The sequence below is a fragment of the Procambarus clarkii genome, chromosome 69 (genome assembly GCF_040958095.1).
Source record: "Procambarus clarkii isolate CNS0578487 chromosome 69, FALCON_Pclarkii_2.0, whole genome shotgun sequence".
In the NCBI taxonomy this organism is placed as follows: Eukaryota; Metazoa; Arthropoda; class Malacostraca; order Decapoda; family Cambaridae; genus Procambarus; species Procambarus clarkii.
In genome coordinates, this window is record NC_091218.1 from 11,932,659 (window position 1) to 11,956,399 (window position 23,741).

General features: G+C 42.2%; 1 protein-coding gene across 1 annotated transcript in view; it reads right to left on the bottom strand.

Annotated features, from left to right (window-relative positions):
- Positions 1-347: 347 nt before the first annotated feature.
- Positions 348-23,741, bottom strand: part of LOC138355835 (uncharacterized) — a 48,185-nt gene continuing 24,791 nt past the window's right edge. The window contains exon 2 of the mRNA XM_069311369.1: positions 348-482. Within this exon, the coding sequence (XP_069167470.1) occupies positions 348-482 (135 nt within the window). The remainder of the gene's footprint in view (positions 483-23,741) is intronic.

Below are 23,741 nucleotides of genomic sequence, written 5' to 3' on the forward strand. Positions count from 1 at the left end.
ATGGATAGTGCTCTATAAATCATTCAGTATACTGTATGATACTGAATGATTTATATTGTCACAGTCCCCTTTCACCCGAGGCCGGCTTCCTTCATGACTCAACAGAAGGAATAATTAATAACTATTATATTATTAAAATAATAATTGTTGTAATTATTATTATTACTACTCCTTTTGCTGGGTCATAAAGGAATCCGGCCTCGGGTGAAAGAGGGCTGTGACGATCTCTGTCTGGAACACGTAGGTGCGGGACCGGGCCGTCCCGTTCTGTGATGAATGCAGTCTTTGGTCATTCTCTGCTGCATGCATTATTCAATATTTTTCTGCTGCATGCATTATTCGCTCATTCACTGCTGCATACATTCTTCGCTCGTTCTCTGATGCATGTACTCTTCGTTCGATCTCTGCAGCATGCGTTCTTCGCTCGTTTTCTGCTGCATGCATTCTTCACTTGTTCTCTGCATTCCTTCTTCGCTCGGTTTCTACAGCATGCATTTTTTGCTTGTTCTCAGCTGTCTGCATTCTTTGCGTGTTCTCTCCTGCATGCATTCTTCACTCGTTCTCTGCTGTATGCATTCTTTGCTCGTTCTCTTCTGCGTGCATTATTCGCTCGCACTGTGATGCATGCATTTTTCAGTCGTTCTCTACTGATTGCATTCCTCACTCTTTGCGTTCTTTGCATTCTTCGTTCGTTCAGTTCTGCATGCATTCTTCACTTGTTATCTGCTGCATACATTCATTGTTCGTTTTCTGCTACATGCATTATTCACATCATTCTCTACTACATGCATTATTCACTCGTTCTTTGCTGCATGGATTCTTCGCTTGTTCTCTGCTGCATGCATTTTTGCTCGTTCTGTCATGAATGCATTCTTCGCTCGTTTTGTGTTATAAACATTACACACAGAAATCACAATAGAGTGATATATCAAATGAACAACTCAAGAATTATTTGCTTGTTCTGTGCTGAATGACTTTTTCGCTCATTCTGTGGTGCATGTATTCTTTGCTCGTTCTGTGTTGCATGCTTTCTTCGCTCATTTAGTGCAGCATGCATTCATCGCTCGCTCTGTGCATAATGCATTCTTTATTTGTTCTGTGCTGCATTCATTACCAGTTTGTTCTGTGCTGCATTCATTATCAGGTTGTTCTGTGCTGCATTCATTACCAGTTTGTTCTGTGTTGCATGCATTTTTCACTCGTTTTATGCTGAATGCACTCTTCCCTCGTTATGTGTTCAAGCATTCTTCACTCGTTTTGTGCTGAATGTACTCTTTTCTAGTTTTGTGTTGCATGCATTCTTTGCTTCTTCTGTGCTGCATGCATTCTTCTCTCGTTCACTGCTGCATTACTCGCTCGCTCTGTGATGAATACATTCTTCTGTCGTTCTCTGCTGCTTACCATAAACGCTCTTTGCTGCATGCATTCTTCGCTCATTTTCTGCTGCATGCATTCTTCACTCATTATGTGCAGCATGCATTCTTCGCTCGCTCTGTGCTGAATGCATTCTTCATTTGTTTTAAGGGGGCGTTAGTGTCAAATAAGCCAAAATATGCAATAAATGAAAACTAGTTCGATTTCAATAAAACTTTTTTGACAAGTTGTATATGAAACGGGTTTCATCTGGCCCAAGTCTCAGCATCGTAGCAAAAATAGGATGGAAGAAAAAAATATTGAATTATGTGTCAAAATTTTTCCAAAATGGTCAAAAACGATTATCAAACACAAGTGTTAAATGAAATCATGTCTATGACTCTCAGCTATATATTTAAATTTATTTAATAGCATATATTTAAAAAAATATTATAATTAGTTTCATTAAAAAAAAGTAAGTTAAAATTTGTTTATTTTTTTTTTATTTTTTTCATTTTTTGTTTATCGAACGATTTGCATGAAACTTATACACCTGACTGCACGTAAGCTTATCTGTATGGGTTCCAATTTCGGAGAAAATTGGTTGATGTCAACCACAGCCACAGATGGCAGCACCTTAGACTTTATATTTTATTGATTTATTTTTCAAGTAACAAACGACTTCAAACTCTTTCATTTTTATTCAATTTACATGAAACTTCACCTTAATTGTAAAGTTTATGTCTCTATAATCTGAGGTTGTTTTGTTTCCCTAAGTTCATTTATTCATTTTATAATAGCAATAAGCATGACATATTTGCATAATTTTTTTGGGGAACTTTGACTATTTGTATTAGGAAAACTAAAGAAGTTTTGGAAACTCCCAAACAACAGATCCTTTATTATATGCTAATGTGTCAGAAAAGTGTCATAGAATGATTATATTTGAAAAGGTGAAAGGTTTGAACTCACTTGAAAATGTGTAATATTCGTTGAAAAAAAAATCTCCCTTTCTATTTAGGCTGCAGTACTGAAACTTGGAACAATTGCAGCCATTTTCAAATACAACTAGTCAAAAAATATTGGTTGACATTGAACAACTTTTAAAAAACTATCTAACGCCCCCTGAGCTGCATGCAGCGCAGAACAAGTAAAGAATGCATGCAGCGCAGAACAAGTAAAGAATGCATGCAGCGCAGAACAAGTAAAGAATGCATGCAACACAGAACTATGGAAGAATGCATTCAACATAAAACCAGTGAAGAATGCATGCAACACAACAAGCGTGTAATGAATGCAGCTCAGGGGGCGTTAGATAGTTTTTTAAAAGATGTTCAATGTCGACCAATATTTTTTGACTAGTTGTATATGAAAATGGCTGCAATTGTTCCAAGTTTCAGTACTGCAGCCTAAATAGAAAGGGAGATTTTTTTTTCAACGAATATTTTCAACGTCCCATCCCAGAATAAGGATCTGGGATGGGACGGGGGAAAGGAATGGTGCCCAACCACTTGGACGGTCGGGGATTGAACGCAGACCTGCATGAAGCGACACCTTCGCTTTACCGTCCACCTCATATGGTTAAATGTTTGGCGAAAGAGTTTGTATGACGGAGGGCAAAGGAGACAGGCGGGTATGTGGAGAGAGGAGAGTGACAGTGGAGGGAGTGCGGGGAACAGCTGCGGGAGCCAGGGGGCGTCTCTCGCTGCATGATAAATGAACGCGCAGTGTTGGAGATTATCTTCTCGTTACCAGCATCGTTAGAAGAGGAACACGAGGTGGTGTCCACTTTACGAAAACAATGTAATGAACTATGTTTCTCCACCTACACCCGCACACTGCTGCGCACACACCCACACACACACACACACACACACACACACACACACACACACACACACACACACACACACACACACACACACAATGGGCAAAGTTTCTTTCACCCTAAGTGCCCCTGTTACCTAGCAGTAAATAGGTACCTGGGAGTTAGTCAGCTGTCACGGGCTGCTTCCTGGGGTGTGTGTGTGTGTGGGGTGGGAAATAAAAAAAAAAAAAAGTAGTTAGTAAACAGTTGATTGACAGTTGAGAGGCGGGCCGAAAGAGCAGAGCTCAACCCCCGCAAAAACACACACACCCTAAGGATCCAACAAGAATGAGAGGAGAAGATGAACCAGCAATGCTTGATCTGATATTTACCCTAAATGAGTTGGATATAAGGGAAGTCAAGATGGAAGCACCCTTGGGAATGAGTGATTACAGTGTATTGAACTTTGAGTACCTGGTAGAGCTAGAAATTATCCCCCCCCCCCCCCCCCCGAAAAAGAACTAGGAAACAAAAGGCTGGCATACCGAAAGGGAAATTATGAGGAGATGAGAAGCTTCCTAAGGGAAATACCTTGGGACACAGACCTCAGAGCTAAGTCTGTACAATATATGATGGACTATGTCACCCAAAAGTGTCAGGAAGCAGTACGCAGATACATCCCGGCCCAAAAGGAAAATCCGAGAAGCAAAAAAAGAACCCATGGTATAATAGGGCATGTATGGAAGCAAAGAAACTGAACAAGAGGGCGTGGAGGAACTTCCGGAATAACAGAACACCAGAAAGCAGAGAGAGATACCAGAGAACCAGGAATGAGTATGTCTGGGTGAGAAGAGAAGCAGAGAAAAGTTATGAAAATGATATAGCAAACAAAGCCAAGACCGAATCAAAGCTACTCCACAGTCACATCAGATTTGTGGTCAAGTGTCTGACACACGATGGGCAGCATATTTTCATGCTGTTCATGCTCTGTATGGGGCTTTCGAGAAAATAAAACATGCACTGGATTCTCTATCAGCTGACAATGAACAGCAAGTAAATACAAGGCGAGAGGCAGAAGGATTGAGCACAAAAATGGATGTTTTTTTGAATGACTTACTAGAAAGAATGAACAAAACAAACAAAGTCCTGCAATCAAAGGATGTGAACATTCTTGTTGCCACGATTCTTCTTGAATCCGTGATAACCTATCTTCAGGAAACTAAAGACAAATTTAGTGAATTTGAATTCATACAATTCATAGAGATACAAATTACAGTGATGGGAAAAAACGGGAACGTAAACGACGTGTGCGTCTCTGTAGATATGATGGATCAGCAACAGAGGTACCCCCCCCCCTCATTAAAACCGAAAAATTCAAGGTGAAAATTTTTCTCTCGATTCTGGGCACACTAATCTTTGAACTGACAAAACGTGCAGAGGCTTATTTACAGATTGGAAATCTGTTTTCTTTCTTCAGTGAATTGAAAACCATTATTTCTGATGCACTAAAGAAAAAATTTGAACATCTGGCTAATATGTATCACAAAGACCTGAATTACGATGATGACCTTTTAGATGAATGTGAGAATCTCAACCACTACACATGGCTCTTGGTGAAAATTATGAGACTCTCCCTGCACAGTAAAGAAAAAAAATTCCCATAATTTGAAATCTGTATTCCCGAATGTTGAAATTGCACTCAGAGTGTTCATGTGAATGATGGTGACCAACTGTACAGAAGAACGTTCTTTTTCAGGACTGAAACCTATAAAAAATCTGCTTCGTAGCACAATGGAGCAGCATCGTTGGAACTCAAGTGCATGGAAAATGACATCCTAAAGACCAGTGACTTCAATCCAATAAGATAACGATTCTCTGAAAGGAAATGCCTCAAAATGCTTGTTATAATAAGAGGTTCGAAGTAACTTCATGCTGTGGCATCTAATCTGTGTAGCTTACTGAGTATTATTGTGTTTATTAAGCCTTGTGTATTGTTCAAATGTTTACCTTGTTGATTAGGAATTGATTAGTCAGTTTAGTTGAAGTTTAATAAAATAAACATATGTTCAATATTATTGATCATTTACTTCTTATTCCTGTGAGTGGTTGTCCTAGGGGTACATTACAGACTGACTCACTGGTTCACTCTCACTCTCTCTCTCTCTCTCTCTCTTTTCAGTGAAAAGAGATAGGGAGGGTGGGATTTTTCAGTTTTCAGTGAAGTTGTTGTGAGTGGAGTTGCTGTCAATGGAGTTGTTGTCAGTGGAGTGGTTGTAAGTGGAGTTGGTCTCAGTGGAGTTGTTGTAAGTGGAGTTGTTGTCAGTGGAGTGATTGTCAGTGGAGGGGTTGTCAGTGGAGGGGTTGTCAGTGGAGGGGGTTGTCAGTGGAGGGGGTTGTCAGTTCAGTAGTTGGGTTTGTAGTACCTTCCGCCACCCCCCCTCCCCCCCCCCCCTCGTTGAAACCCACGCTCTCAAAGAGACCTGATTGTGTGAGTGCCGATGACTGTGAGGTTTTCCCCTTGAACTGGTATATATGACCACCGTAAAGCCTCGAGTTTTATGCTTGATATATTCCCGAAATATTTTATATGAAAGTCTTTCAAGTGTCGTTGAAGAACAAGACTTTGCGAGAGTCTGAAAGACGCGACGACGGTGACATTGTCAGAGCTCGTCCGGGGAGTTATTGGTCCCCGTGTCTCCTTATTATGACACGCATATGTGTACGTCTGTGTGTGTGTTTGTGTACTCCCTTATTTGTACTCACCTATATGTGCTTGCGGGGGTTGAGCTCTGGCTCTTTGGTCCCGCCTCTCAACTGTCAATCAACTGGCGTACAGATTCCTGAGCCTACTGGGCTCTATCATATCTACATTTGAAACTGTGTATGGAGTCTGCCTCCAACACATCACTGCCTACCTGTTTCACCTGTTAACTACTCTGACAGTAAATAAGTTCGGTCTAACGTCCCTGTGGCTCAATTGGGTACTCAGTTTCCACCTGTGTCCCCTTGTTCGCGTACCACCCGTGTTAAACCGCTTATCTTTATCTACCCTGTCAATTCCTCTGAGATTTTTGTGGGAAGTGATCCTGTCTCCCCTTACTCTTCTGTCTTCCAATGCCGTGAGGTACATTAGGTACATTTCCCGCAACCTTTCCTCGTAACTCATGCCTCTCAGTTCTGGGACTAGCCTAGTGGCATACCTCTGAACTTTTTCAAGCTTCGTCTTGTGCTTGACAAGGTGCGGGCTCCATGCTGGGGCCGCATACTCCAGGATTGGTCTTACATATGTGGCATACAGGATTCTGAATAATTCCTTGCACAGGTTCCTGAAGGCATTTCTGATGTTAGTCAGCCTCGCATATGCCGCCGATGTTATTCTTTTTTTGTGGGCTTCAGGAGACATCAGATTCAGTTTGTCTATGTCATCATGAAGCCTCATACTATCTTCCTCTGTCTTAATTCTCCTCATAATTTTTGTTTCATCAGCAAACAATGAGAGGAACGATTCTATACCCTCTGGGAGATCATTTACATATATTAGAAACAGAATAGATCAATGGACTGAAACCTGCGTGACTCCACTATTGACGCTTTGGCAATCTGAGACGTTACCCCTCACAGTGACTCGCTGTTTTGTGTTGCTTAGGTACTCCCTTATCCAATGGAATACCTTTCCTTTCACTCCTGCCTGCATCTACAGCTTTTGCACTAATCTCTTGTGTGGTACTGTGTCAAAGGCATTCTGGCAATCCAAAAATATACTATCCTCTATAAAAAAAATCTATCCCCATTCTTGTATTTCGGGACTACGTTTGCGTCTTCCAAATTTTTGTCAGTTAACCTGTTACCAGTGATTTGTTATACACCATGGAGAGTGGCAGGCAGTGTTTCTGCTCTTTTCTTTAGTATCCATGGGGATATTCCATCCGGGCCTATAGCCTTTGTCACATCCAACTCTAGCAAAAGCTTCCTTACATCCCTACTGGTAATCTCAAACTCCTCTAGTGGTGTCTGGTTAACTATTCTTTCTCTTATCTCTGGAACTTCTCCTTGCTCTACTGTGAAGACTTGCTGGAATTTCTTATTGAGTTCTTCGCACACTTCTTTGTCGTTTGTAATGAATTTGTCTGCCTCCATCCTCAGTTTCATTACTGGTTCCTTCACTGTTGTCTTTCTCCTGATGTGGCTGTGCAGCAATTTAGGTTGAGTCTTTGCCTTGCTTTCTATGTCGTTTTCATAATGCCCTTCTGCCTTCCCACCTTCTCACCCTGACGTATTCATTCCTGGCTCTATGGTATCCTTCTCTGTTCTCATGAGTCCTGTTATTTCAATAGTTTCTGCACGCTCTTTTACTTAGTTGCTTATCTAGCCTACATCTCTGATTAAACCTTGGGTTTCTTATTTGCATTAATTTTTTTTTCTTTTGGGCCGGTGTGAGGGAATGAAAATTCCCTCAGCTAGTTTTTCTAGATTAGGCTAGAGTCGCTCTGGCGCTCTAGACAAGAAGTTCTCACATTACATGCCCTTGTGGGATGTCGCCAGAAAGCCCATGCTTAGATCTGTCCTGTAAGGCTACAGGGAAGTCTGTAACTGCCCTGTGGAAAGAGTTACTGAATGTAAATTATTTTACTAAGAGAATGTGTAAGAGAGTGTGAGGTACAAGGGGTACTTGAACTGGTAGGCCGACGGTTTCAGGGGGGGGGGGGGGGCAGTGAGGTGTTCATTGCTTCCTCCCACCCTGGAGGGTATGACGCCGTCACTCCAGGCCTCCCCCCAGCTTGTGATGTCACGGGACGCTGCATGGTCGTGGACGTCTGTGATTCGTCGAGGCATGTCACCCTCGTGTGACGTTTTGGGCAGGAACGTCTGTGATTCGAAGTGGCACCGTAGGCTTGCCAGCTTTACTCTGATTGGACAAGTCAAGGTGGGGGGGGGGTGGGGGGGGGGGCTGTGTGGTGGCTTTTCCCTAAGCCGCCAAAATTCAGTCTAGGACCGGCGCTGTGAGAGCAAGACGTGTTGGTGGCGGCACAGCTTAGGCCGCCACCACCCCAGTTATCACCGTGTTATCATCTATTGCTCATCACCACGGTGATCCTGCTATCGTGGATCATGCCTGGATCCAATTTGCGTGATCGTAGGCCGATTAATAGGAATTTGAGTGGAAAAGACTCTGTATGGGGAACACGTGTTCAGATGAGGCACGAGGCAGCCTCGTTGTGTATTAGATGATATGGCTCACATCTGATGTCATCAGATGATGGTGATATTGAGTGAGATGGTTAGCAGGAGTAGGACTGGGAAGGGGTTTTTGAAGTATGAGAAGAGGCCCCGGTTTGTGATTTTCGTGAAATTACGAGTCCGTGTTGGGACATTGAATACTACCTCACCCGCGTCGCCATTACGCCCACACCATACGCCCTGTGTATGAATACATAGTTATATAGGTGTGTGTGAATTTGTGGGTGTGTGTGTGTTTCTGAGTCCCGTTCTGTACGCTTGTGGGCCAACACGGCCACCCTCGCGCGCCGCCTCACCCTGGGCGAGGCGACGAACCCACTTCCCACTACTCCATGGCCACACCCTGGGACCTCGCTCTGGATTCACCCTGGGGGCCACATGCTCTGGTCGATGCATCTGGGAGCAAGTTGGGTGATCTTCTGCTGCAGCCTAGAGGAGGGTGAATGAGGATGAATGTGGAGCCTGGTAACGTGAGTACTCATACTTATGTAGCTACAGTACTCACCTATCTGCACTCGTCTATTTTTGCTTCCGGGGGAGGGGGGGGGGTTGAGCTCTGGCTCTTTGCTCCAGCCTCTCAGCTGTCAATCAACAGTGTCTCTGGGGTGATGCTAAATCAGGCCTCAGCTGTGTTGTCCCATAGCACCTGTCCTAGGTGAGGGAAGCAAGCTTGGAGGACGCATCTGTATTGACGTCAAAAGTAACTGTCTGTGGGTGGCACAGACTGTCTGTATTGTGACGTGAATGTGTATGAGTTTGCACAGAAACACAATTTAGATGTTTATGTAATACAAATTGTGTGTTACTGGCTCGAGTATGTAAACCGGTCAGTGTGGAGATTTTTCCCATGTAAATGTTGTGTTGATCTGACGATTCAATATATATTGTTCAGAGTCAAGATTTATATGAGGTGCCATGTAGTTATATCGTTCAGAGTCAAGATTTATGCCATGTTGCCGCGTGTAAGTATATCATTTGAGAGGTAGGCAGTCCAGTGTATTTAAGGTTGGATCAGACGACACCCTGAGGTCTGTATAACTGTGTATATTTTCTCTTGTGATATATTTTTTATTATTCATGAGGGGTAATGTACATGATTTTACATGAGTTTTTCATGGCATGTCCAGTAATTTGTCAGACCAAGGTCATGGTGGTCGGTTGACACCCCAGTGTCTGAAATTACGGTGTTGTGTGGTGAGTCAGTAATTGTGATTGCTGACTGATTGTATAGTGATGTCATTAGCATATGGGGTACGCTGATGACATCAGTATGTTGAGTGTTTGGTCAGTGTTGATGTTTTAGTATGCTATATTACTGCCCTAGGAGCTGTGTTGATGATTTAAGGAAGGCCTTTTTTAATTAAATCGTGAATCAGGGGATTCACGTTGCTTGATGAGGGAGCAAGCAATTGATTGGTTAGTCTGACTAATTACGAGAATTAGTGCCAGCTGTTGTTGTTTAAGATTCGCTGCTTGGAACAAAATGTCCCAAGCAGCACGGGCTATGGTGAGCCCGTAGTTAGTGCCAGCTGTCGGTGGAGTGACAGTGTCTTGAGTTAACGTAATTGCATTGCATTTAAGTGATTCCACACAGAAGAAATTCTTTGTAGGTTGTTGCAAGATTAGGGGGCAGTAATGTAGAGGTATACATTTGTATTGTTGCCCAACCGTGTGTGTCAGTACTGTGAGTGCACAGTAATTAACGTGTTGCAAGGGCTGCAACAGTAGGGGGCCGTGACATTTATGTTGTTATGTCACTGAGACTGTGACCTATGTAACCTGAGGTTACTTTGTGTTTCTTTAAGTTGTGTTGACGACTTAAGGATTCAGTGAGAGTTAATTAACGAGTGATTAACTTTATAAGGGGTTGCACATTACTTAATGAGGGAGCTGGTAAGGGAAACAGTGTTGAGCTTGTCGAGAAACGTTTCAGGCGCAATTAGTTGTCCGTGTGACAACTAATTGACCACTCTAGCTAATTGTGTGATTAGCATTCTCATCATGAATTCATATAGCGGGGGAGGAACCGTCAAGGGCTGACAGTATTTGTGTTAACTTAATTTGCTTGTTACTAATTACCTGTCTGTGGTATGGCAATTAGTGGAGTAATTAACGTCAAAGGAATTGACTGACTCGTAGGACGACGTCATTGGGCTAGCATAACTCGTTGGATTGGTCATATCTTGTCTGGGGGACAATTGATTAAGGGACACGCATGTTAATTAACAATAATTAACACCTCTTCCGTGAATTGACAGTGTTTGATGAGACCTGCTTAGGCAGTGCAGAGTGAGACGTATTTATGTATAATTAATTATCAGGTTATGAGTCCCAATAACGTGGCTAAAGTAAGTTGACCAGACCACACACTAGAAGGTGAAGGGACGACGACGTTTCGGTCCGTCCTGGACCATTCTCAAGTCGATAATTGATTATGGGTCCAGGTGACAGTTAATTAATTGCTCTGGGTTAATTAGGGTAATTAATGCTCATTAATGTAAAGTTTGACATAGACTGTTGAGAAGCTACCAAGAGAGAGTGGTAGGCTTAGTTAACTTTTTTTTTTTTTAGAGATATTCCTGCGCGGGCCCTAAGCCTCTGGCTGGTCCACTAAGTGTTGCTTGTTTCTGTCTTACTTGGGCGGAGTATGAGTATTTATGACTCGTATGGTCGCTTCAGTAAGATTTTGTCATATGTGTTTAACAACTTCTTCTGCTCTGGCTTAGTTAACGTAACTCGACTGGGATTTAATTAGTAGTCCGTTTAACAATAATTAGGAATTACTCACTGAATGCTTGAGGGGGGGTCAAGTGTGATGTAATCTAAGAGATAACGAGTTATTGTTAACAGTTTGACTTGTTTGTAGGAGACAAGTGTTGGTGATTAACGTAGAAGTACTTTGTTGCTGACTGCTGTTGACAGTCAATTAACGTAATTAATCACATAATAAATTTTGTAATTAATTAAGGCAATTTGTTTGATTATCGTCTCTGGAGACGAGAGTAAAGTAACTTGGGGATTACTGGAGAAGTGTCTCAGGATCCCACTTTTCCTGACTGTGTTTGCATTTGCAACTTCGTACAGGAAGTCGCAAAGAGTGTTCCCATTAGATTGTGAGAGAGGGTTATGTGTTGGATGGCCCGCCTAGTTACTTGGGTAGCTCACTGGGAGGGCTGCGAGGGCCAGCAAGATTGTGATTTAGTATATTGCTCACCGAGAGGGCCATGAGATATATTGACTGCCAGCTTGTGTCACCAGTGGGCAATATTGTTCAGATAGTTCATTTAGTCAGGCCGAAGTGTCAGCAAGATGGAGACTGTTGTTATTTCTCGAGGGGCTATTGAATAGCTGTCTTACAAGTGCCACTGGATGGGCATTAACGTAACGTATCACTCACTGTTGTGTAAACTTAGTCTTGTGAACTAATTGTTTGCAATATTGCATTGTCAGTGGGCACACCTGTGTTCAGGTAGGTTCAGTATTTAGCCGTGCAGCAATTGACCGGAGTCATTGCTATTTCATGGTTGTTAAGTAGTTGTTGTTAAAGTGCCACTGGTTGGACATTAGCGTAACTTAAACTCAATGTTGTAGTAGTTTACTCTCTTTGTTAATAAACTGTTATTGTTATAGAAAACGGTTTTTGATGTTAACCCTTCAACCATTCTTGTTCGATTATATATCGAATACGTTATCGAATACGTTATCGAATACGTTATCGAATACGTTATCGAATACGTTATCGAATACGTTATCGGATACGTTATCGAATACGTTATCAAATACGTTATCGAATACGTTATCGAATACGTTATCGAATACGTTATCGGATACGTTATCGAATACAACGAATACGTTATCGAATACAACGAATACGTTATCGAATACAACGAATACGTTATCGAATACAACGAATACGTTATCGAATACAACGAATACGTTATCGAATACAACGAATACGTTATCGAATACAACGAATACGTTATCGAATACAACGAATACGTTATCGAATACATCGAATACGTTATCGAGTACATCGAATACGTTATCGAGTACATCGAATACGTTATCGAGTACATCGAATACGTTATCGAATACATCGAATTATGTTCTGTTTTATACGATTGTCTAGTAATTTGATCTTTTTAATGACGGCTGTTCTTGGGAAATTCGAAATCTCAATTCATAGCGCCACACATCAAATTCAAATTTGACGTGAGAACCCGCCAGTTACCCTATTTTGGTTATTAACTAGAAGGAGCCAGCAGCCCAAGTGGACAGGTTTTCATGCGTGTGGAGGAAGAGTGACAGTTTGCTCCCGCTTTTCCAATGGGTTCAGGCTTAAAGTAGAAATATCTGCATATGAGCATTTCTTTATGTTTGAGGTCTACCTCCTGAGGGAGGAGAGCGTAGGAGAAAAATCTCACAGCCGGGATAAACGTGTCTGCTGCCTCCTTACACTTCTTCCTGATGCATTCCATCACGTCTTGGGCCGTCTTTCCCCTGAGCTCTGTTTTATTTACCAGACCGTTCATTTCGTGAGTATAGTTCATTTATATATTTTTTAATATTTTAATTTTATTTTTTAACTGTTTTTCTTATATTTCAGTGATGGGAACATCAGATCATTTGATGTTCCCAGTTTTCTGATGGGAACATCAGACCATTTGGGAAGGCATCGGACGAGGGAGTGGGGAATGGAGGGGAAGGACGAGGGGGACGAGGGAGTTTGGGATGGTGGGGACGAAAGGATAGGGGAATGGAGAATAGTGGGGAGGACAAAGGGACAGGGGAGTGGGGCATGGTGGGAAGGAAGAGGGGATGGTAGAGTGGGGAATGGTGGGGAGGACGAGGGGATGGTGGAGTGGGTAATGGTTGCGTGGCCGAGGAGACGGGTTAGGGGGTTACGGTAAGGAGGACTGGGGGACAGGGATGGTTGCTGTGGCTCAGCAACACATATGCGTGGCTGAGCCACAGCAACGCATGGCCGGGTACTGCTAGTAACTAAATAATATTTAAATAGCTAAGTAATTTTTTACTATAATTGATAAATTGTAACTAATTTGTAAATAACTAAATCAATTTATAACTACCTAAATAAATTGTAATTTACTAAAATTAATACAGTAATTTGAAATAAATAATTTTTATATAACTAAAACCTATAAATAATTCAATTTGTTGGGAAACAGTAATGCTGTTGATAATAGATAACAATGAAGAAGTTACTGCATGTCAGAAACAATTGTACATTTGGTTTAAAGAAACAGAACATGTAAGAATATTGAAAGAACACAGAACATGTGAAGAACATGAATACTGTAAAGAGAATATACTGAGAAAACGAATAACATGTAAAAAGTTATGCAGAAACCATGTAGAAACATTGTGAGAACATATGAAGTGTGTACAGAACATGATGTGAAAATTAGGAGAACATGGAGAAAACGTACAAATATGGAAAGAACATTTGGAGAGTATTTAAGAACATGGAGAACGTGTAACAAGAAGTGCAGAAAACCTGTAAGACTATGCAACGGATGGAGGAAACATGTAAGAACACGTAACAAGATGTGTGGAGAACATGTAAGAATATGCTATCTTGAGGTTATCTTGAGATAATTTAGTTTTTTTTTTTTAGTGTCCCCGCGGCCCGGTCCTCGACCAGGCCTCCACCCCCAGGAAGCAGCCAGTGACAGCTGACTAACACCCAGGTACCTAATTTACTGCTAGGTAACAGGGGCATAGGGTGAAAGAAACTCTGCCCATTGTTTCTCGCCGGCGCCTGGGATCGAACCCAGGACCACAGGATCACAAGTCCAGCGTGCTGTCCGCTCGGCCGACCGCCTCCCTAGTGCTAGTAATATTCCTACCCCCCCCCCCTTCCCTAGGCCTCCGAGTAACAATGCAAAGGAGGCTAATTGAGTGATTTATTATTATTATTTGTAGTAAATTTCTCTGAAATTAAGAGAAAGGGAGGAAGTGAAGGAGTGAGATGCAGGGAAGAAAGGAGGGTGTAAGGAAAAAATATATGCTTGGGGGAGCTGGGGAGGGGGTGAGAGCTGGAGGGGGCGGGGGAGGGGGGAGAGAGAGATAATTATTCATTTATCACGAGCTTTCAATTATCGTAATGATAAGGCCTGTTATCAGCAGTTAACTCTACCTGAATGTTTATCATCATACACACACACATTCGCAGCACTTCCGTGTATTGAAGGTGAGGTTATGACTTGTATTAACTTACAATTATAAGTATGTACTTTAATCTGTGAAACATGTTTACTTTGATAAATGCGAAAGTTGAGCGAGCAGAAATAACATTGAACATTGAGAGAGGATAAAATAACTAAGTTTGGTGAACATTGAACTAAGGCGGGGGACAGGAACTAGAGCTCAATAACTATTTAATTTGTTCTTAATGTGTCTGAAATAACCCGAAATAATCTGAAATTAAACTCGATAAATCTATTTTCCTAATGAGTCTAAAATATGTTTTAATTCTCAGGGGAATTGAACTGTTTATAACTAAGTTATAAGAAAACACTAAGGCAGGGTGCAAGAGACGGAGCTTGGTAATTAACTTTATCTCATGTACTACGTGTAAAATACGGCTGTTTAACATTCCGCGACAATTGGGCTGATTGTAGCGTAGTTACGCGAGAGAAGTGCGGTCGAGGACAGGAGCTGAAACTTGGTAACTCTATTTTCTTTTATTACTACGTCTGAAATAAGACGTTCTTAAATGTAAGGAAAATTGGGCTGTTAGTAGTGAAGTTATAAGCGTTAATTAAGACGGGGGACAAGAACAGAAACTCGGTAACTAACTTTATTTCGTTTACTCCGAAATAACTTTGTTTTAAAGTTCGTGAGAATTGGGTTAATACTCTTGAAAATAGACTCGAAAACTAAGGCGGAGGACAAGAGCTGTAACTCGGTAACTAACTTGATCTCGTATAATAGGTTTGAAATAACTACCTTTTAAATCTTATAAAAATTACGTTGATAGTAATGAAACAATACCTATAGAAGATAAAAGGCGGGTCCAAGAACTAAAGTTTGACACAGCTTCGCTTTGATGTCCAAAGGGATTGGAAAGGATGGGGGGATGTTTAACACAACTAGTTACTTTAAACACCTCGGGGAGGCGGTCGGCCGAGCGGACAGCACGCGGGACTTGTGATCCTGTGGTCCTGGGTTCGATCCCAGGCGCCGGCGAGAAACAATGGGCAGAGTTTCTTTCACCCTATGCCCCTGTTACCTAGCAGTAAATTAGGTACCTGGGTGTTAGTCAGCTGTCACGGGCTGCTTCCTGGGGGTGGAGGCCTGGTCGAGGACCGGGCCGCGGGGACACCCTCTGACCTTAACTATACTCTTAAACAGTTACAGCTTTGCGTGTATATTTTCTCAATAAGAATTCCTTAATGAGAACAACAGGTGCCCGGCCTAACCAACACCTTGGCACCAGCAAAGAAGAATCTTATCTTGAGGTTATCTTGAGATGATTTCGAGGCTTTAGTGTCCCCGCGGCCCGGTCCTCGACCAGGCCTCCACACCCAGGAAGCAGCTCCCGACTAACTCCCAGGTACCTATTTACTGCTAGGTAACATGGGCATTCAGGGTGAAAGAAACTTTGCCCATTTGTTTCTGCCTCGTGCGGGAATCGAACCCGCATCACAGAATTACGAATCCTGCGCGCTATCCACCAGGCTACGAGGCCCCTTACCATCTACCAGCTAGTCACAGTTGCTGAGGACGCCAGAGTCTATAACCATCAGCGAGACTACGCTAAACATTGGGGAGTAATCCTGTCCCGGTTAATATGCATATTTCGGATTTGGTCCTACATGTTAATTAATATTAATTGGTTAAATTGCAGTAAAAGTCTCCCGGAACGGGTAAGTGTCTAGCTAAATATAATAACTTTCCTCATGACATATCTGTCATGTAATTGTTTATTTGATGTAATAAACTGTTTATTATGATGTAATAAACATATGACGGGGGAAATTGTGAGGAGAGAAACATTGGTAACACCACAACTGGTTCTCGTAAAATACGCTACCACGCCATCAGCCGCATGGTCGACGATGACCGGCCACCGCCGGTACCTCCAGTACCACGCTTGTACCACCAGTACCACGCTGGTACCTCCAGCACCTCACTGGTACCTCCAGTACCTCACTGGTACCTCGCTGGTACCTCACTGGTACCTCCAGTACCTCACTGGTACCTCCAGTACCTCACTGGTACCTCCAGTACCTCACTGGTACCTCGCTGGTACCCTGAATAACCTGGAGTTAAAGATGCACGCGTACCGGAGGAAGCAGCAACAGTGCAACACAGACGAGCACACGCAACACTCCTGCTACGGCTCATACCAATTACCGAGAAGGATTAAACTACCACAGACTAGATTACGTCTCCCCATTATGGCTTAATTAAATTGGTTTTTCCCTCGCACGTGAAAACTCAAGTGCTCTAAAACTTCTTAATAATCTCCAAGAATTTAATTTGATGGCAATTGCATGCTGGAGCAATATCCATCGAGTTCCCAAGTCATTTAGGGTGTCGATCGCAGAGTGCGTCTACGATAGTCATGTGCATTAATTAAGACATAGGATGAGAATGGCTGCGGCTATCGTCCTCAGAGGAGCATCTTGCAATTTTATATTCAATTGAAGGCAAACTTTTTTCAAATTAATTATTGGTCGCATGAAACTACTGAGTGTGTTGAGAGCGTAACTACTCGTTTCATTGGTCCACTTCCACTGTAAGCAACCATGCAGGAATAATACAATGATCCACTTCCACAGTAAGGCACCATACAGCAAGTTATTACACCAGTATACTTCCACATTATGCCACCATGAGACATCTTATTATAGTGGTCCACTTACACAAAAAGCCACCATATAACAACTTATTTCAGTAGACCACTTTACAGTAAGCTACCATACAACAAGTTATTACAGTGGTCAACTTTAACAGAAAGCCACCATACAGGAATAGTATACTGGGCCACTTACACAATAAGCCAAAATACATAAAGCTATTACAGTAGTCCACATCCACAGTAAGCCACCATAAAGCAAGTTATAAAGGCGGTGTTGACCAGACTACACACTAGAAGTTGAAGGGACGACGACGTTTCGGTCCGTCCTGGACCATTCTCAAGTGGATTGTGATGAGGAGGTAGAGACAGGCAATAAATAGGCAAGAGAGAGCTGAGGAGGAAAGTAAGGTGTAGGGGGATAGTAGTAATAATGAGAACTGCAGAGGGCCTATTGGCCCATACGAGGCAGCTCCTATTATAACCACCGAATGAGGAGATAGTAATAGGAATAAGAAGAGGATAGCAAGGGAGCGTAGGAGAAGACAATGAACAGAAAAAGGAGAGAAGAGAAAAAGAAAAGGAAAGAGAAAGAAAGATAAATGGAAGGGGTAAGCTTATGTTAAGTCACGTTTGTTAGAAAGATTAGAGCATTTGAGTATATACTGTGAAAGGGAAGAGTCCACAGCAACAAAGTCAGGACTCAAGTTTATGTTGGGTACTTTGTGTATAAGAGCCGATTCTACAACACGGAGTCTGTGTAGAGTAGAGGCAGGAAAGATTAATCTTATTAAAAAGATAATCTTTCCTGCCTCTACTCTACACAGACGCCGTAGAAAACTTTGTGCTTGAAGTGTTCGAGACTAAAAGATCCCACAGGAAGGATGGACCGGCGGTATATTTCCGTTACATAGACATCTTCAAAATAATGGAGGACGGTTTCCCATGCCTAGAAAGTTTCTTTTCATGGTCAAATACAGTTCATGAAACCTTAAGTTTACCCTCGAACACAGTGACTCCAGGATAAATTTCCTAGATACAACAGTGTATATAGACCAGTCATCTGCATACGAAGGCATACTATAAACCGACTAACCTTCACACGTATCTGAAATTTGACTCGAGCCACCCACTAGCCTTCAAGAAATCGCCACCCTACTCACTTGGACTCAGACTCAAGAGGATTAACAGCAAGAAAGAGACGCTATACCCCCAGCTTGATGACCTATGAGATATGTTCAGGAACAGAGACTACCCAGAGACAATAATACATGCGGCCAAGGAGAAACTCGGAGAAAAACAAGGGCGAAGCTACTCAGACCTAGAACACAAGAAGTGGAAGACAAGTGATGGATCCTCCCAACCCTTTTCTTCCCCGGCCTTGCAGCACAGCTTAAGATAAAACTCCTGGAAGTATGGACATGGATGAGGGGAAACGTAAATTTTGTTGCCACCGGAGGTGGCTAGTTTATTGTGCACCTCATACCCATCTTGTGAGCGGTAACGCAAATAGCATTACAGAGGGCAAAAAAGGTCTTTATCAGACCTCATAATCAGTGTGAATCGATACACGAGGTGGAGCGGAAGCAGGTGGAGGATGTGAAATGTGGAGCATGGAGCTGGGAGAGGGAGTAAAAGTAAGATAAAACTGCTTCGCTTATAGATGGAAGAGGCGCTCCAAGGATAACGGAGGAGTAACACCCCCAATAGTTAGCAAAGTAAGTGAATGGTGATCATAACTACTTAAATCTATATTATCTTTCTCTCTTATACATACATACAATAGCTCTCTTATACATACATACAATAATGAGAGCCATAGGGTGTCCAGAGCCCATTTGTCAGTTTTATTCACTAAGCTGTTACCTATAGTTCGACCTTGAGTTGTAAGGAATAACAGTCATGTCATATATTATCGTGTGCCTTATATATATAAATTGTGTCTTTTGTACTAGACTGTTTCTTACTCCTTCATTTCTCATAGGCTCAAGTAAGATCATCTTTTCCCCCCTAGACAACATTAAAAAGTTCAACACCCACCACCACCCAATTCTTGACAGAATCCCAGACACAAATGGGTGGCCTGTCCGAAAGGACCTCACAGTTGACAAGAGGTAGTAACACACACACACACACACTCTCTCTCTCTCTCTCTCTCTCTCTCTTATTATAGTATATATCAGTATATATCATATTTATGTCACATAATGTAAAATATTAGTATGCAAGGGTAAAGCTTACTACTTACTGAGTTGGATTTTCTCGGCAAGAGAGGTCAGGCGGGTCGCAGTTAATTAGTTTATCTCCACACGGGGTAAGAGGGCAGGACATGCAGGTGCGTGTACACACTCACTCGCCCACTCACTCACTCAAAAGTTACAAATAAAAATGAACTTACTTAAGAATGTTAAGATACGTTAGGATAGGAAGGGTTGGAGAGGGATGCTGGTACATAGCGGTGAATGGTGGTAAATGGTTGATAGTAGTAAGTGAATGCAGGTTTAACAGGATGTACAGAGGGTACTGATAGTACTGGTAGATGAAAGTGGGGGTTGCTGGTAGTTGGGATATTGCTTGATAGTGGTACTGGTAGTGATATTAGAGGATTAACAGAGAGTACTGGTTGATGATAGTGGTGGGTTGTGCTTGTAGGGGTAGTATGTAGTCAGCAGTAGTGTAGGATTAATAGAGTAGTTGTAGATGACAGAAATCAGGAAGTAGTAAACTCTACGGATTTGTTCACTACTTCTGAATAAACGCTAAGGAGTTTTTTTTTTTTGTTATTAATACATGAGGTACATTAGTGCAGCTACCCTAGACTATATGAAGTGGAGTACAGTGTGTCAAAAAATCTAACTAGGTGATGCTAAAAAATCCCCATCACACAGGACGGTTAGTCATACAGAGGCATGTGATAAGCAGTCTGCACTGGCAGACTCCGGATGCATTTTGAGGATATCAACAATACAAGATTGAATAAGGTAGCAGTGGTAATACAAGTCCCCATCTCGCAGGAAGGTTAGTCATACAGAGCCATGTGTTTAGTAGCCTGCACTGGCAAATTTTTGGTATACTGTGAGGATATCTTCAAGAATACGAGAATGAATAAAGTAATTGCAAAGCTCCAGGTACCTCATGCCAACTGGTCTGAAAGGTCTAATAACTGGGCATTCAGTGATGTAGTGCGGGAGATTGTGCCATAGTTCCTGCTCACAGAGTTTGCAACTGGAGTGCTCAGGATTGGGAGATCCGTCACCTGCAGCCACCTGTCACAGGTAACGGATGATCTGATCCTTGCAACCACTGTGTCGCACAGTCTAGTGGACGTTTTGTGCTGCCCATAGATGTAGGTTTCAGATCTGAACAAATCATATCTTTTTATACTAGTACTTTCAGGTCGTTGGGAGTTAGTAAGTTCTTTCCTATCAGATCTGAATGTTTGGACCAATACATTTTTGACAGCAGAGATGGGGATACCTAGATGTAATTCAACTTCAAACTTGTTACACGCTAATTTGGCTGCAATGTCTGTCTCATTATGATGGGTTATATTTATGTGTGAAGGTATCCATACAAGGAGATTCAAGACCCTTTACTCTGTGCATCAATTAGGTCATTTATAATTGGTAGTATGGGGTTCTTGCTGTCGATCTTCCAAGAGAAGTTTTCGATTGCTTGCAGAGCAGACTTTGAATCAGTCTTTGGGGTTTGTCACAACTTATGAATAAACTCTATGGGGTTTGCTCACTACTTCTGAGTAAACTGTACCCACTAAAAAACTATTACTTTGATTAATTCTATGGGTTTTGAACATATCTTATCATTAAAGCCTGCAGGATTTACACTTATTTAAGTTTCCACCCATAGTCCCCCCACAAAAAATCTTACTAAAAACTATGTGATTTGCATAACACTTTTCAATTTTCAGATAAAGTCTACGGGAATTGCACGCCATCACAAAATACCATGCACGGTCGTAGGCACCATTTACCCTACTTAAACTCGCCAAAACATGACAGAAGCTGACCAAAGTGCCACATGACGAAAAATGGAAACCACTGGAGGAACTGGATGTGATGAGATCTTGCTACAGGTATTCAAATCCGCCATGCCATAGTCTATAACTGCTAGGAGGGAGCATGTACTGTACTCCTCAGATCCAGAGAGTTGGTGATGGATGAGGGGAGCATGTCCCGACTCTTGCCTCGATCCCAGAGAGATTGTGTTGGAGGAGGGAGGGAGGGAGCATGTCCCAACTCCTCCCTCAGTCCCAGAGTGATGGTGTTGGAGGAGGGAGCATGTCTCGACTCTTGCCTCAGTCCCAGAGTGATGGTGTTGGAGGAGGGAGCATGTCCCGACTCCTCCCTCAGTCCCATAAATACTTCTGCCTCACTGGGAGACGTTTAATCGTGTTAATATGTGTTTAACGCGAGTTCCGAAGCTGGGTAAATATTGACATATTTCGGGAAAAATTCTAATTAGTCTTTACGTTATTTACGGAAAAATGCGCAGAGCGTATCACTAACTGACTCCCACTACGGTAAACACTTCCTTCAGTGATGCAAGCAGTTGAAAATCATTTACATATATATATATTTTATGTATTTAGTAATTAATTATGCAATCAAGTTTAATACGACTATTAGCTATCTTATGACCCAGATATGCCTCCCACGTTGCACAGATATGCCTCCCACGTTGCACAGATATACCTCCCATTGTGCACAGATATACCTCTCACGTTGCACAGATATGCCTCCCACGTTGCACAAATATGCCTCCCACATTGCATAGATATGCCACCCATGTTGCTCCGATATACCTCCCATGTTTTAATTTATGTCTCTCATGTTGCACAAATATGTCTTAAATGTTGCACAGATATGCCACCCACATACCATGGATATATCTCCCACATTGAACAGATTTTCCTTCCTAGTTGCCCAGATATGCCCCCCCACATTGCACCGAAATACATCCCACGTTGCACAGATACGCCCCCCGTTGCAGAGATATGTCCCTCAAGTTGCACAGATACACCTCCCAGATTACACAGATATGTCACCCATGTTACACAAATATGTCTCCCATGCTTCATGATAATCAGGTATTCCTCCCGTGCTTCAAGATACCCGGGTATGTCTCCCGTGCTTCAAGATACCCGGGTATGTCTCCCGTGCTTCAAGATGCCCGGGTATGTCTCCCGTGCTTCAAGATGCCCGGGTATGTTTCTCCGTGCTTCAAGATATCCGGGTATGTCTCCCGTGCTTCAAGATACCCGGGTATGTCTCCCGTGCTTCAAAATACCCGGGTATGTCTCCCGTGCTTCAAAATACCCGGGTATGTCTTCTGTAAAATAGTCTAATAGGGGGGTACAGGTGTTGTGTTAGTTTTCTCTTCAGAGGTTGCATGGCGTTTAACCTTCCTTCTTATGATGTCGTCAACGAAACCATTGGAGAAGCCGTTGTTGACTAGGACCTGCCTTACCCATATCACCTCAACCAAATGCAGGTATAAAATCAAAGCTGTTTAAACTCTGTTTAGTGTTTGCAGGATATAGTTGTGTGTGTGTGTAAACTAAAGTCTTTGAAAATGTAATAAGTTATTACGAAACGCGTTCAAGTGTTGCGTCAAACTAGAAATAAAATTGAATTTTGGAGAACGGATTTTTCAATTACCATCGACAGTGAAAAGAATCATAAGAAATATTGAGAAAATTCGTGTTAGAATTATTAACCTTACTTTTTCGGTCATATTTAATAATATATGTCTACAGGAAAGACTGCTACCAATATTATATATATATATTATATATATATTATATATATATATATATATATATATATATATATATATATATATATATATATATATATATATATATATATATTATATATATATGAAAAGCTGAGATGCATGTGTGCTATTTTATATTACATAGTATTTACAAATACATGTCGTTCACACTGAAGGAAATATTTACTGTAAAATTTATACCGACTTCTTGTGGAAAGTTCTGGAAGCAACTCATCGTTGTGGTGTCAAATATATTTTTTCGTGAAATTTATTGATAGATTGCCTGCCTGCTAATGTCATCTTCCACCTGCCAAGATCATTAGCCTCCTATTTGTTTACTGTCAAAGTCATTTGCCTCCTGTTAAAGTCATTTGTCACCTGTCAAGGTAATTTGCCACCTGTCAAGGTCATTTGCCACCTGTCAAGGTCATTTGCCACCCATCAAGGTCATTTTCATCCTGCCAGGGTCCATTTCCACCTGCCATTGTCACTGGTGGTGGTGGGAGCGGGAGGCAGGTGCGGGGTGGTGGCAGGAGCTGGTGGTGGGGATGGTGGCGTGAGTTGGGATGGTGGAGTTGGTTGGGGCGGAAGGGGGAGCGCGGTGGGGGCGGGGGTCGGGCGCGGAGATGAAGTGCTGGGACCGTCACCCAGGTTAACATGTCGCCACACTAACTCATGGCCGGGAGGTGTATAAATTTCGCGGGGGTGGCCGAGCAGCCA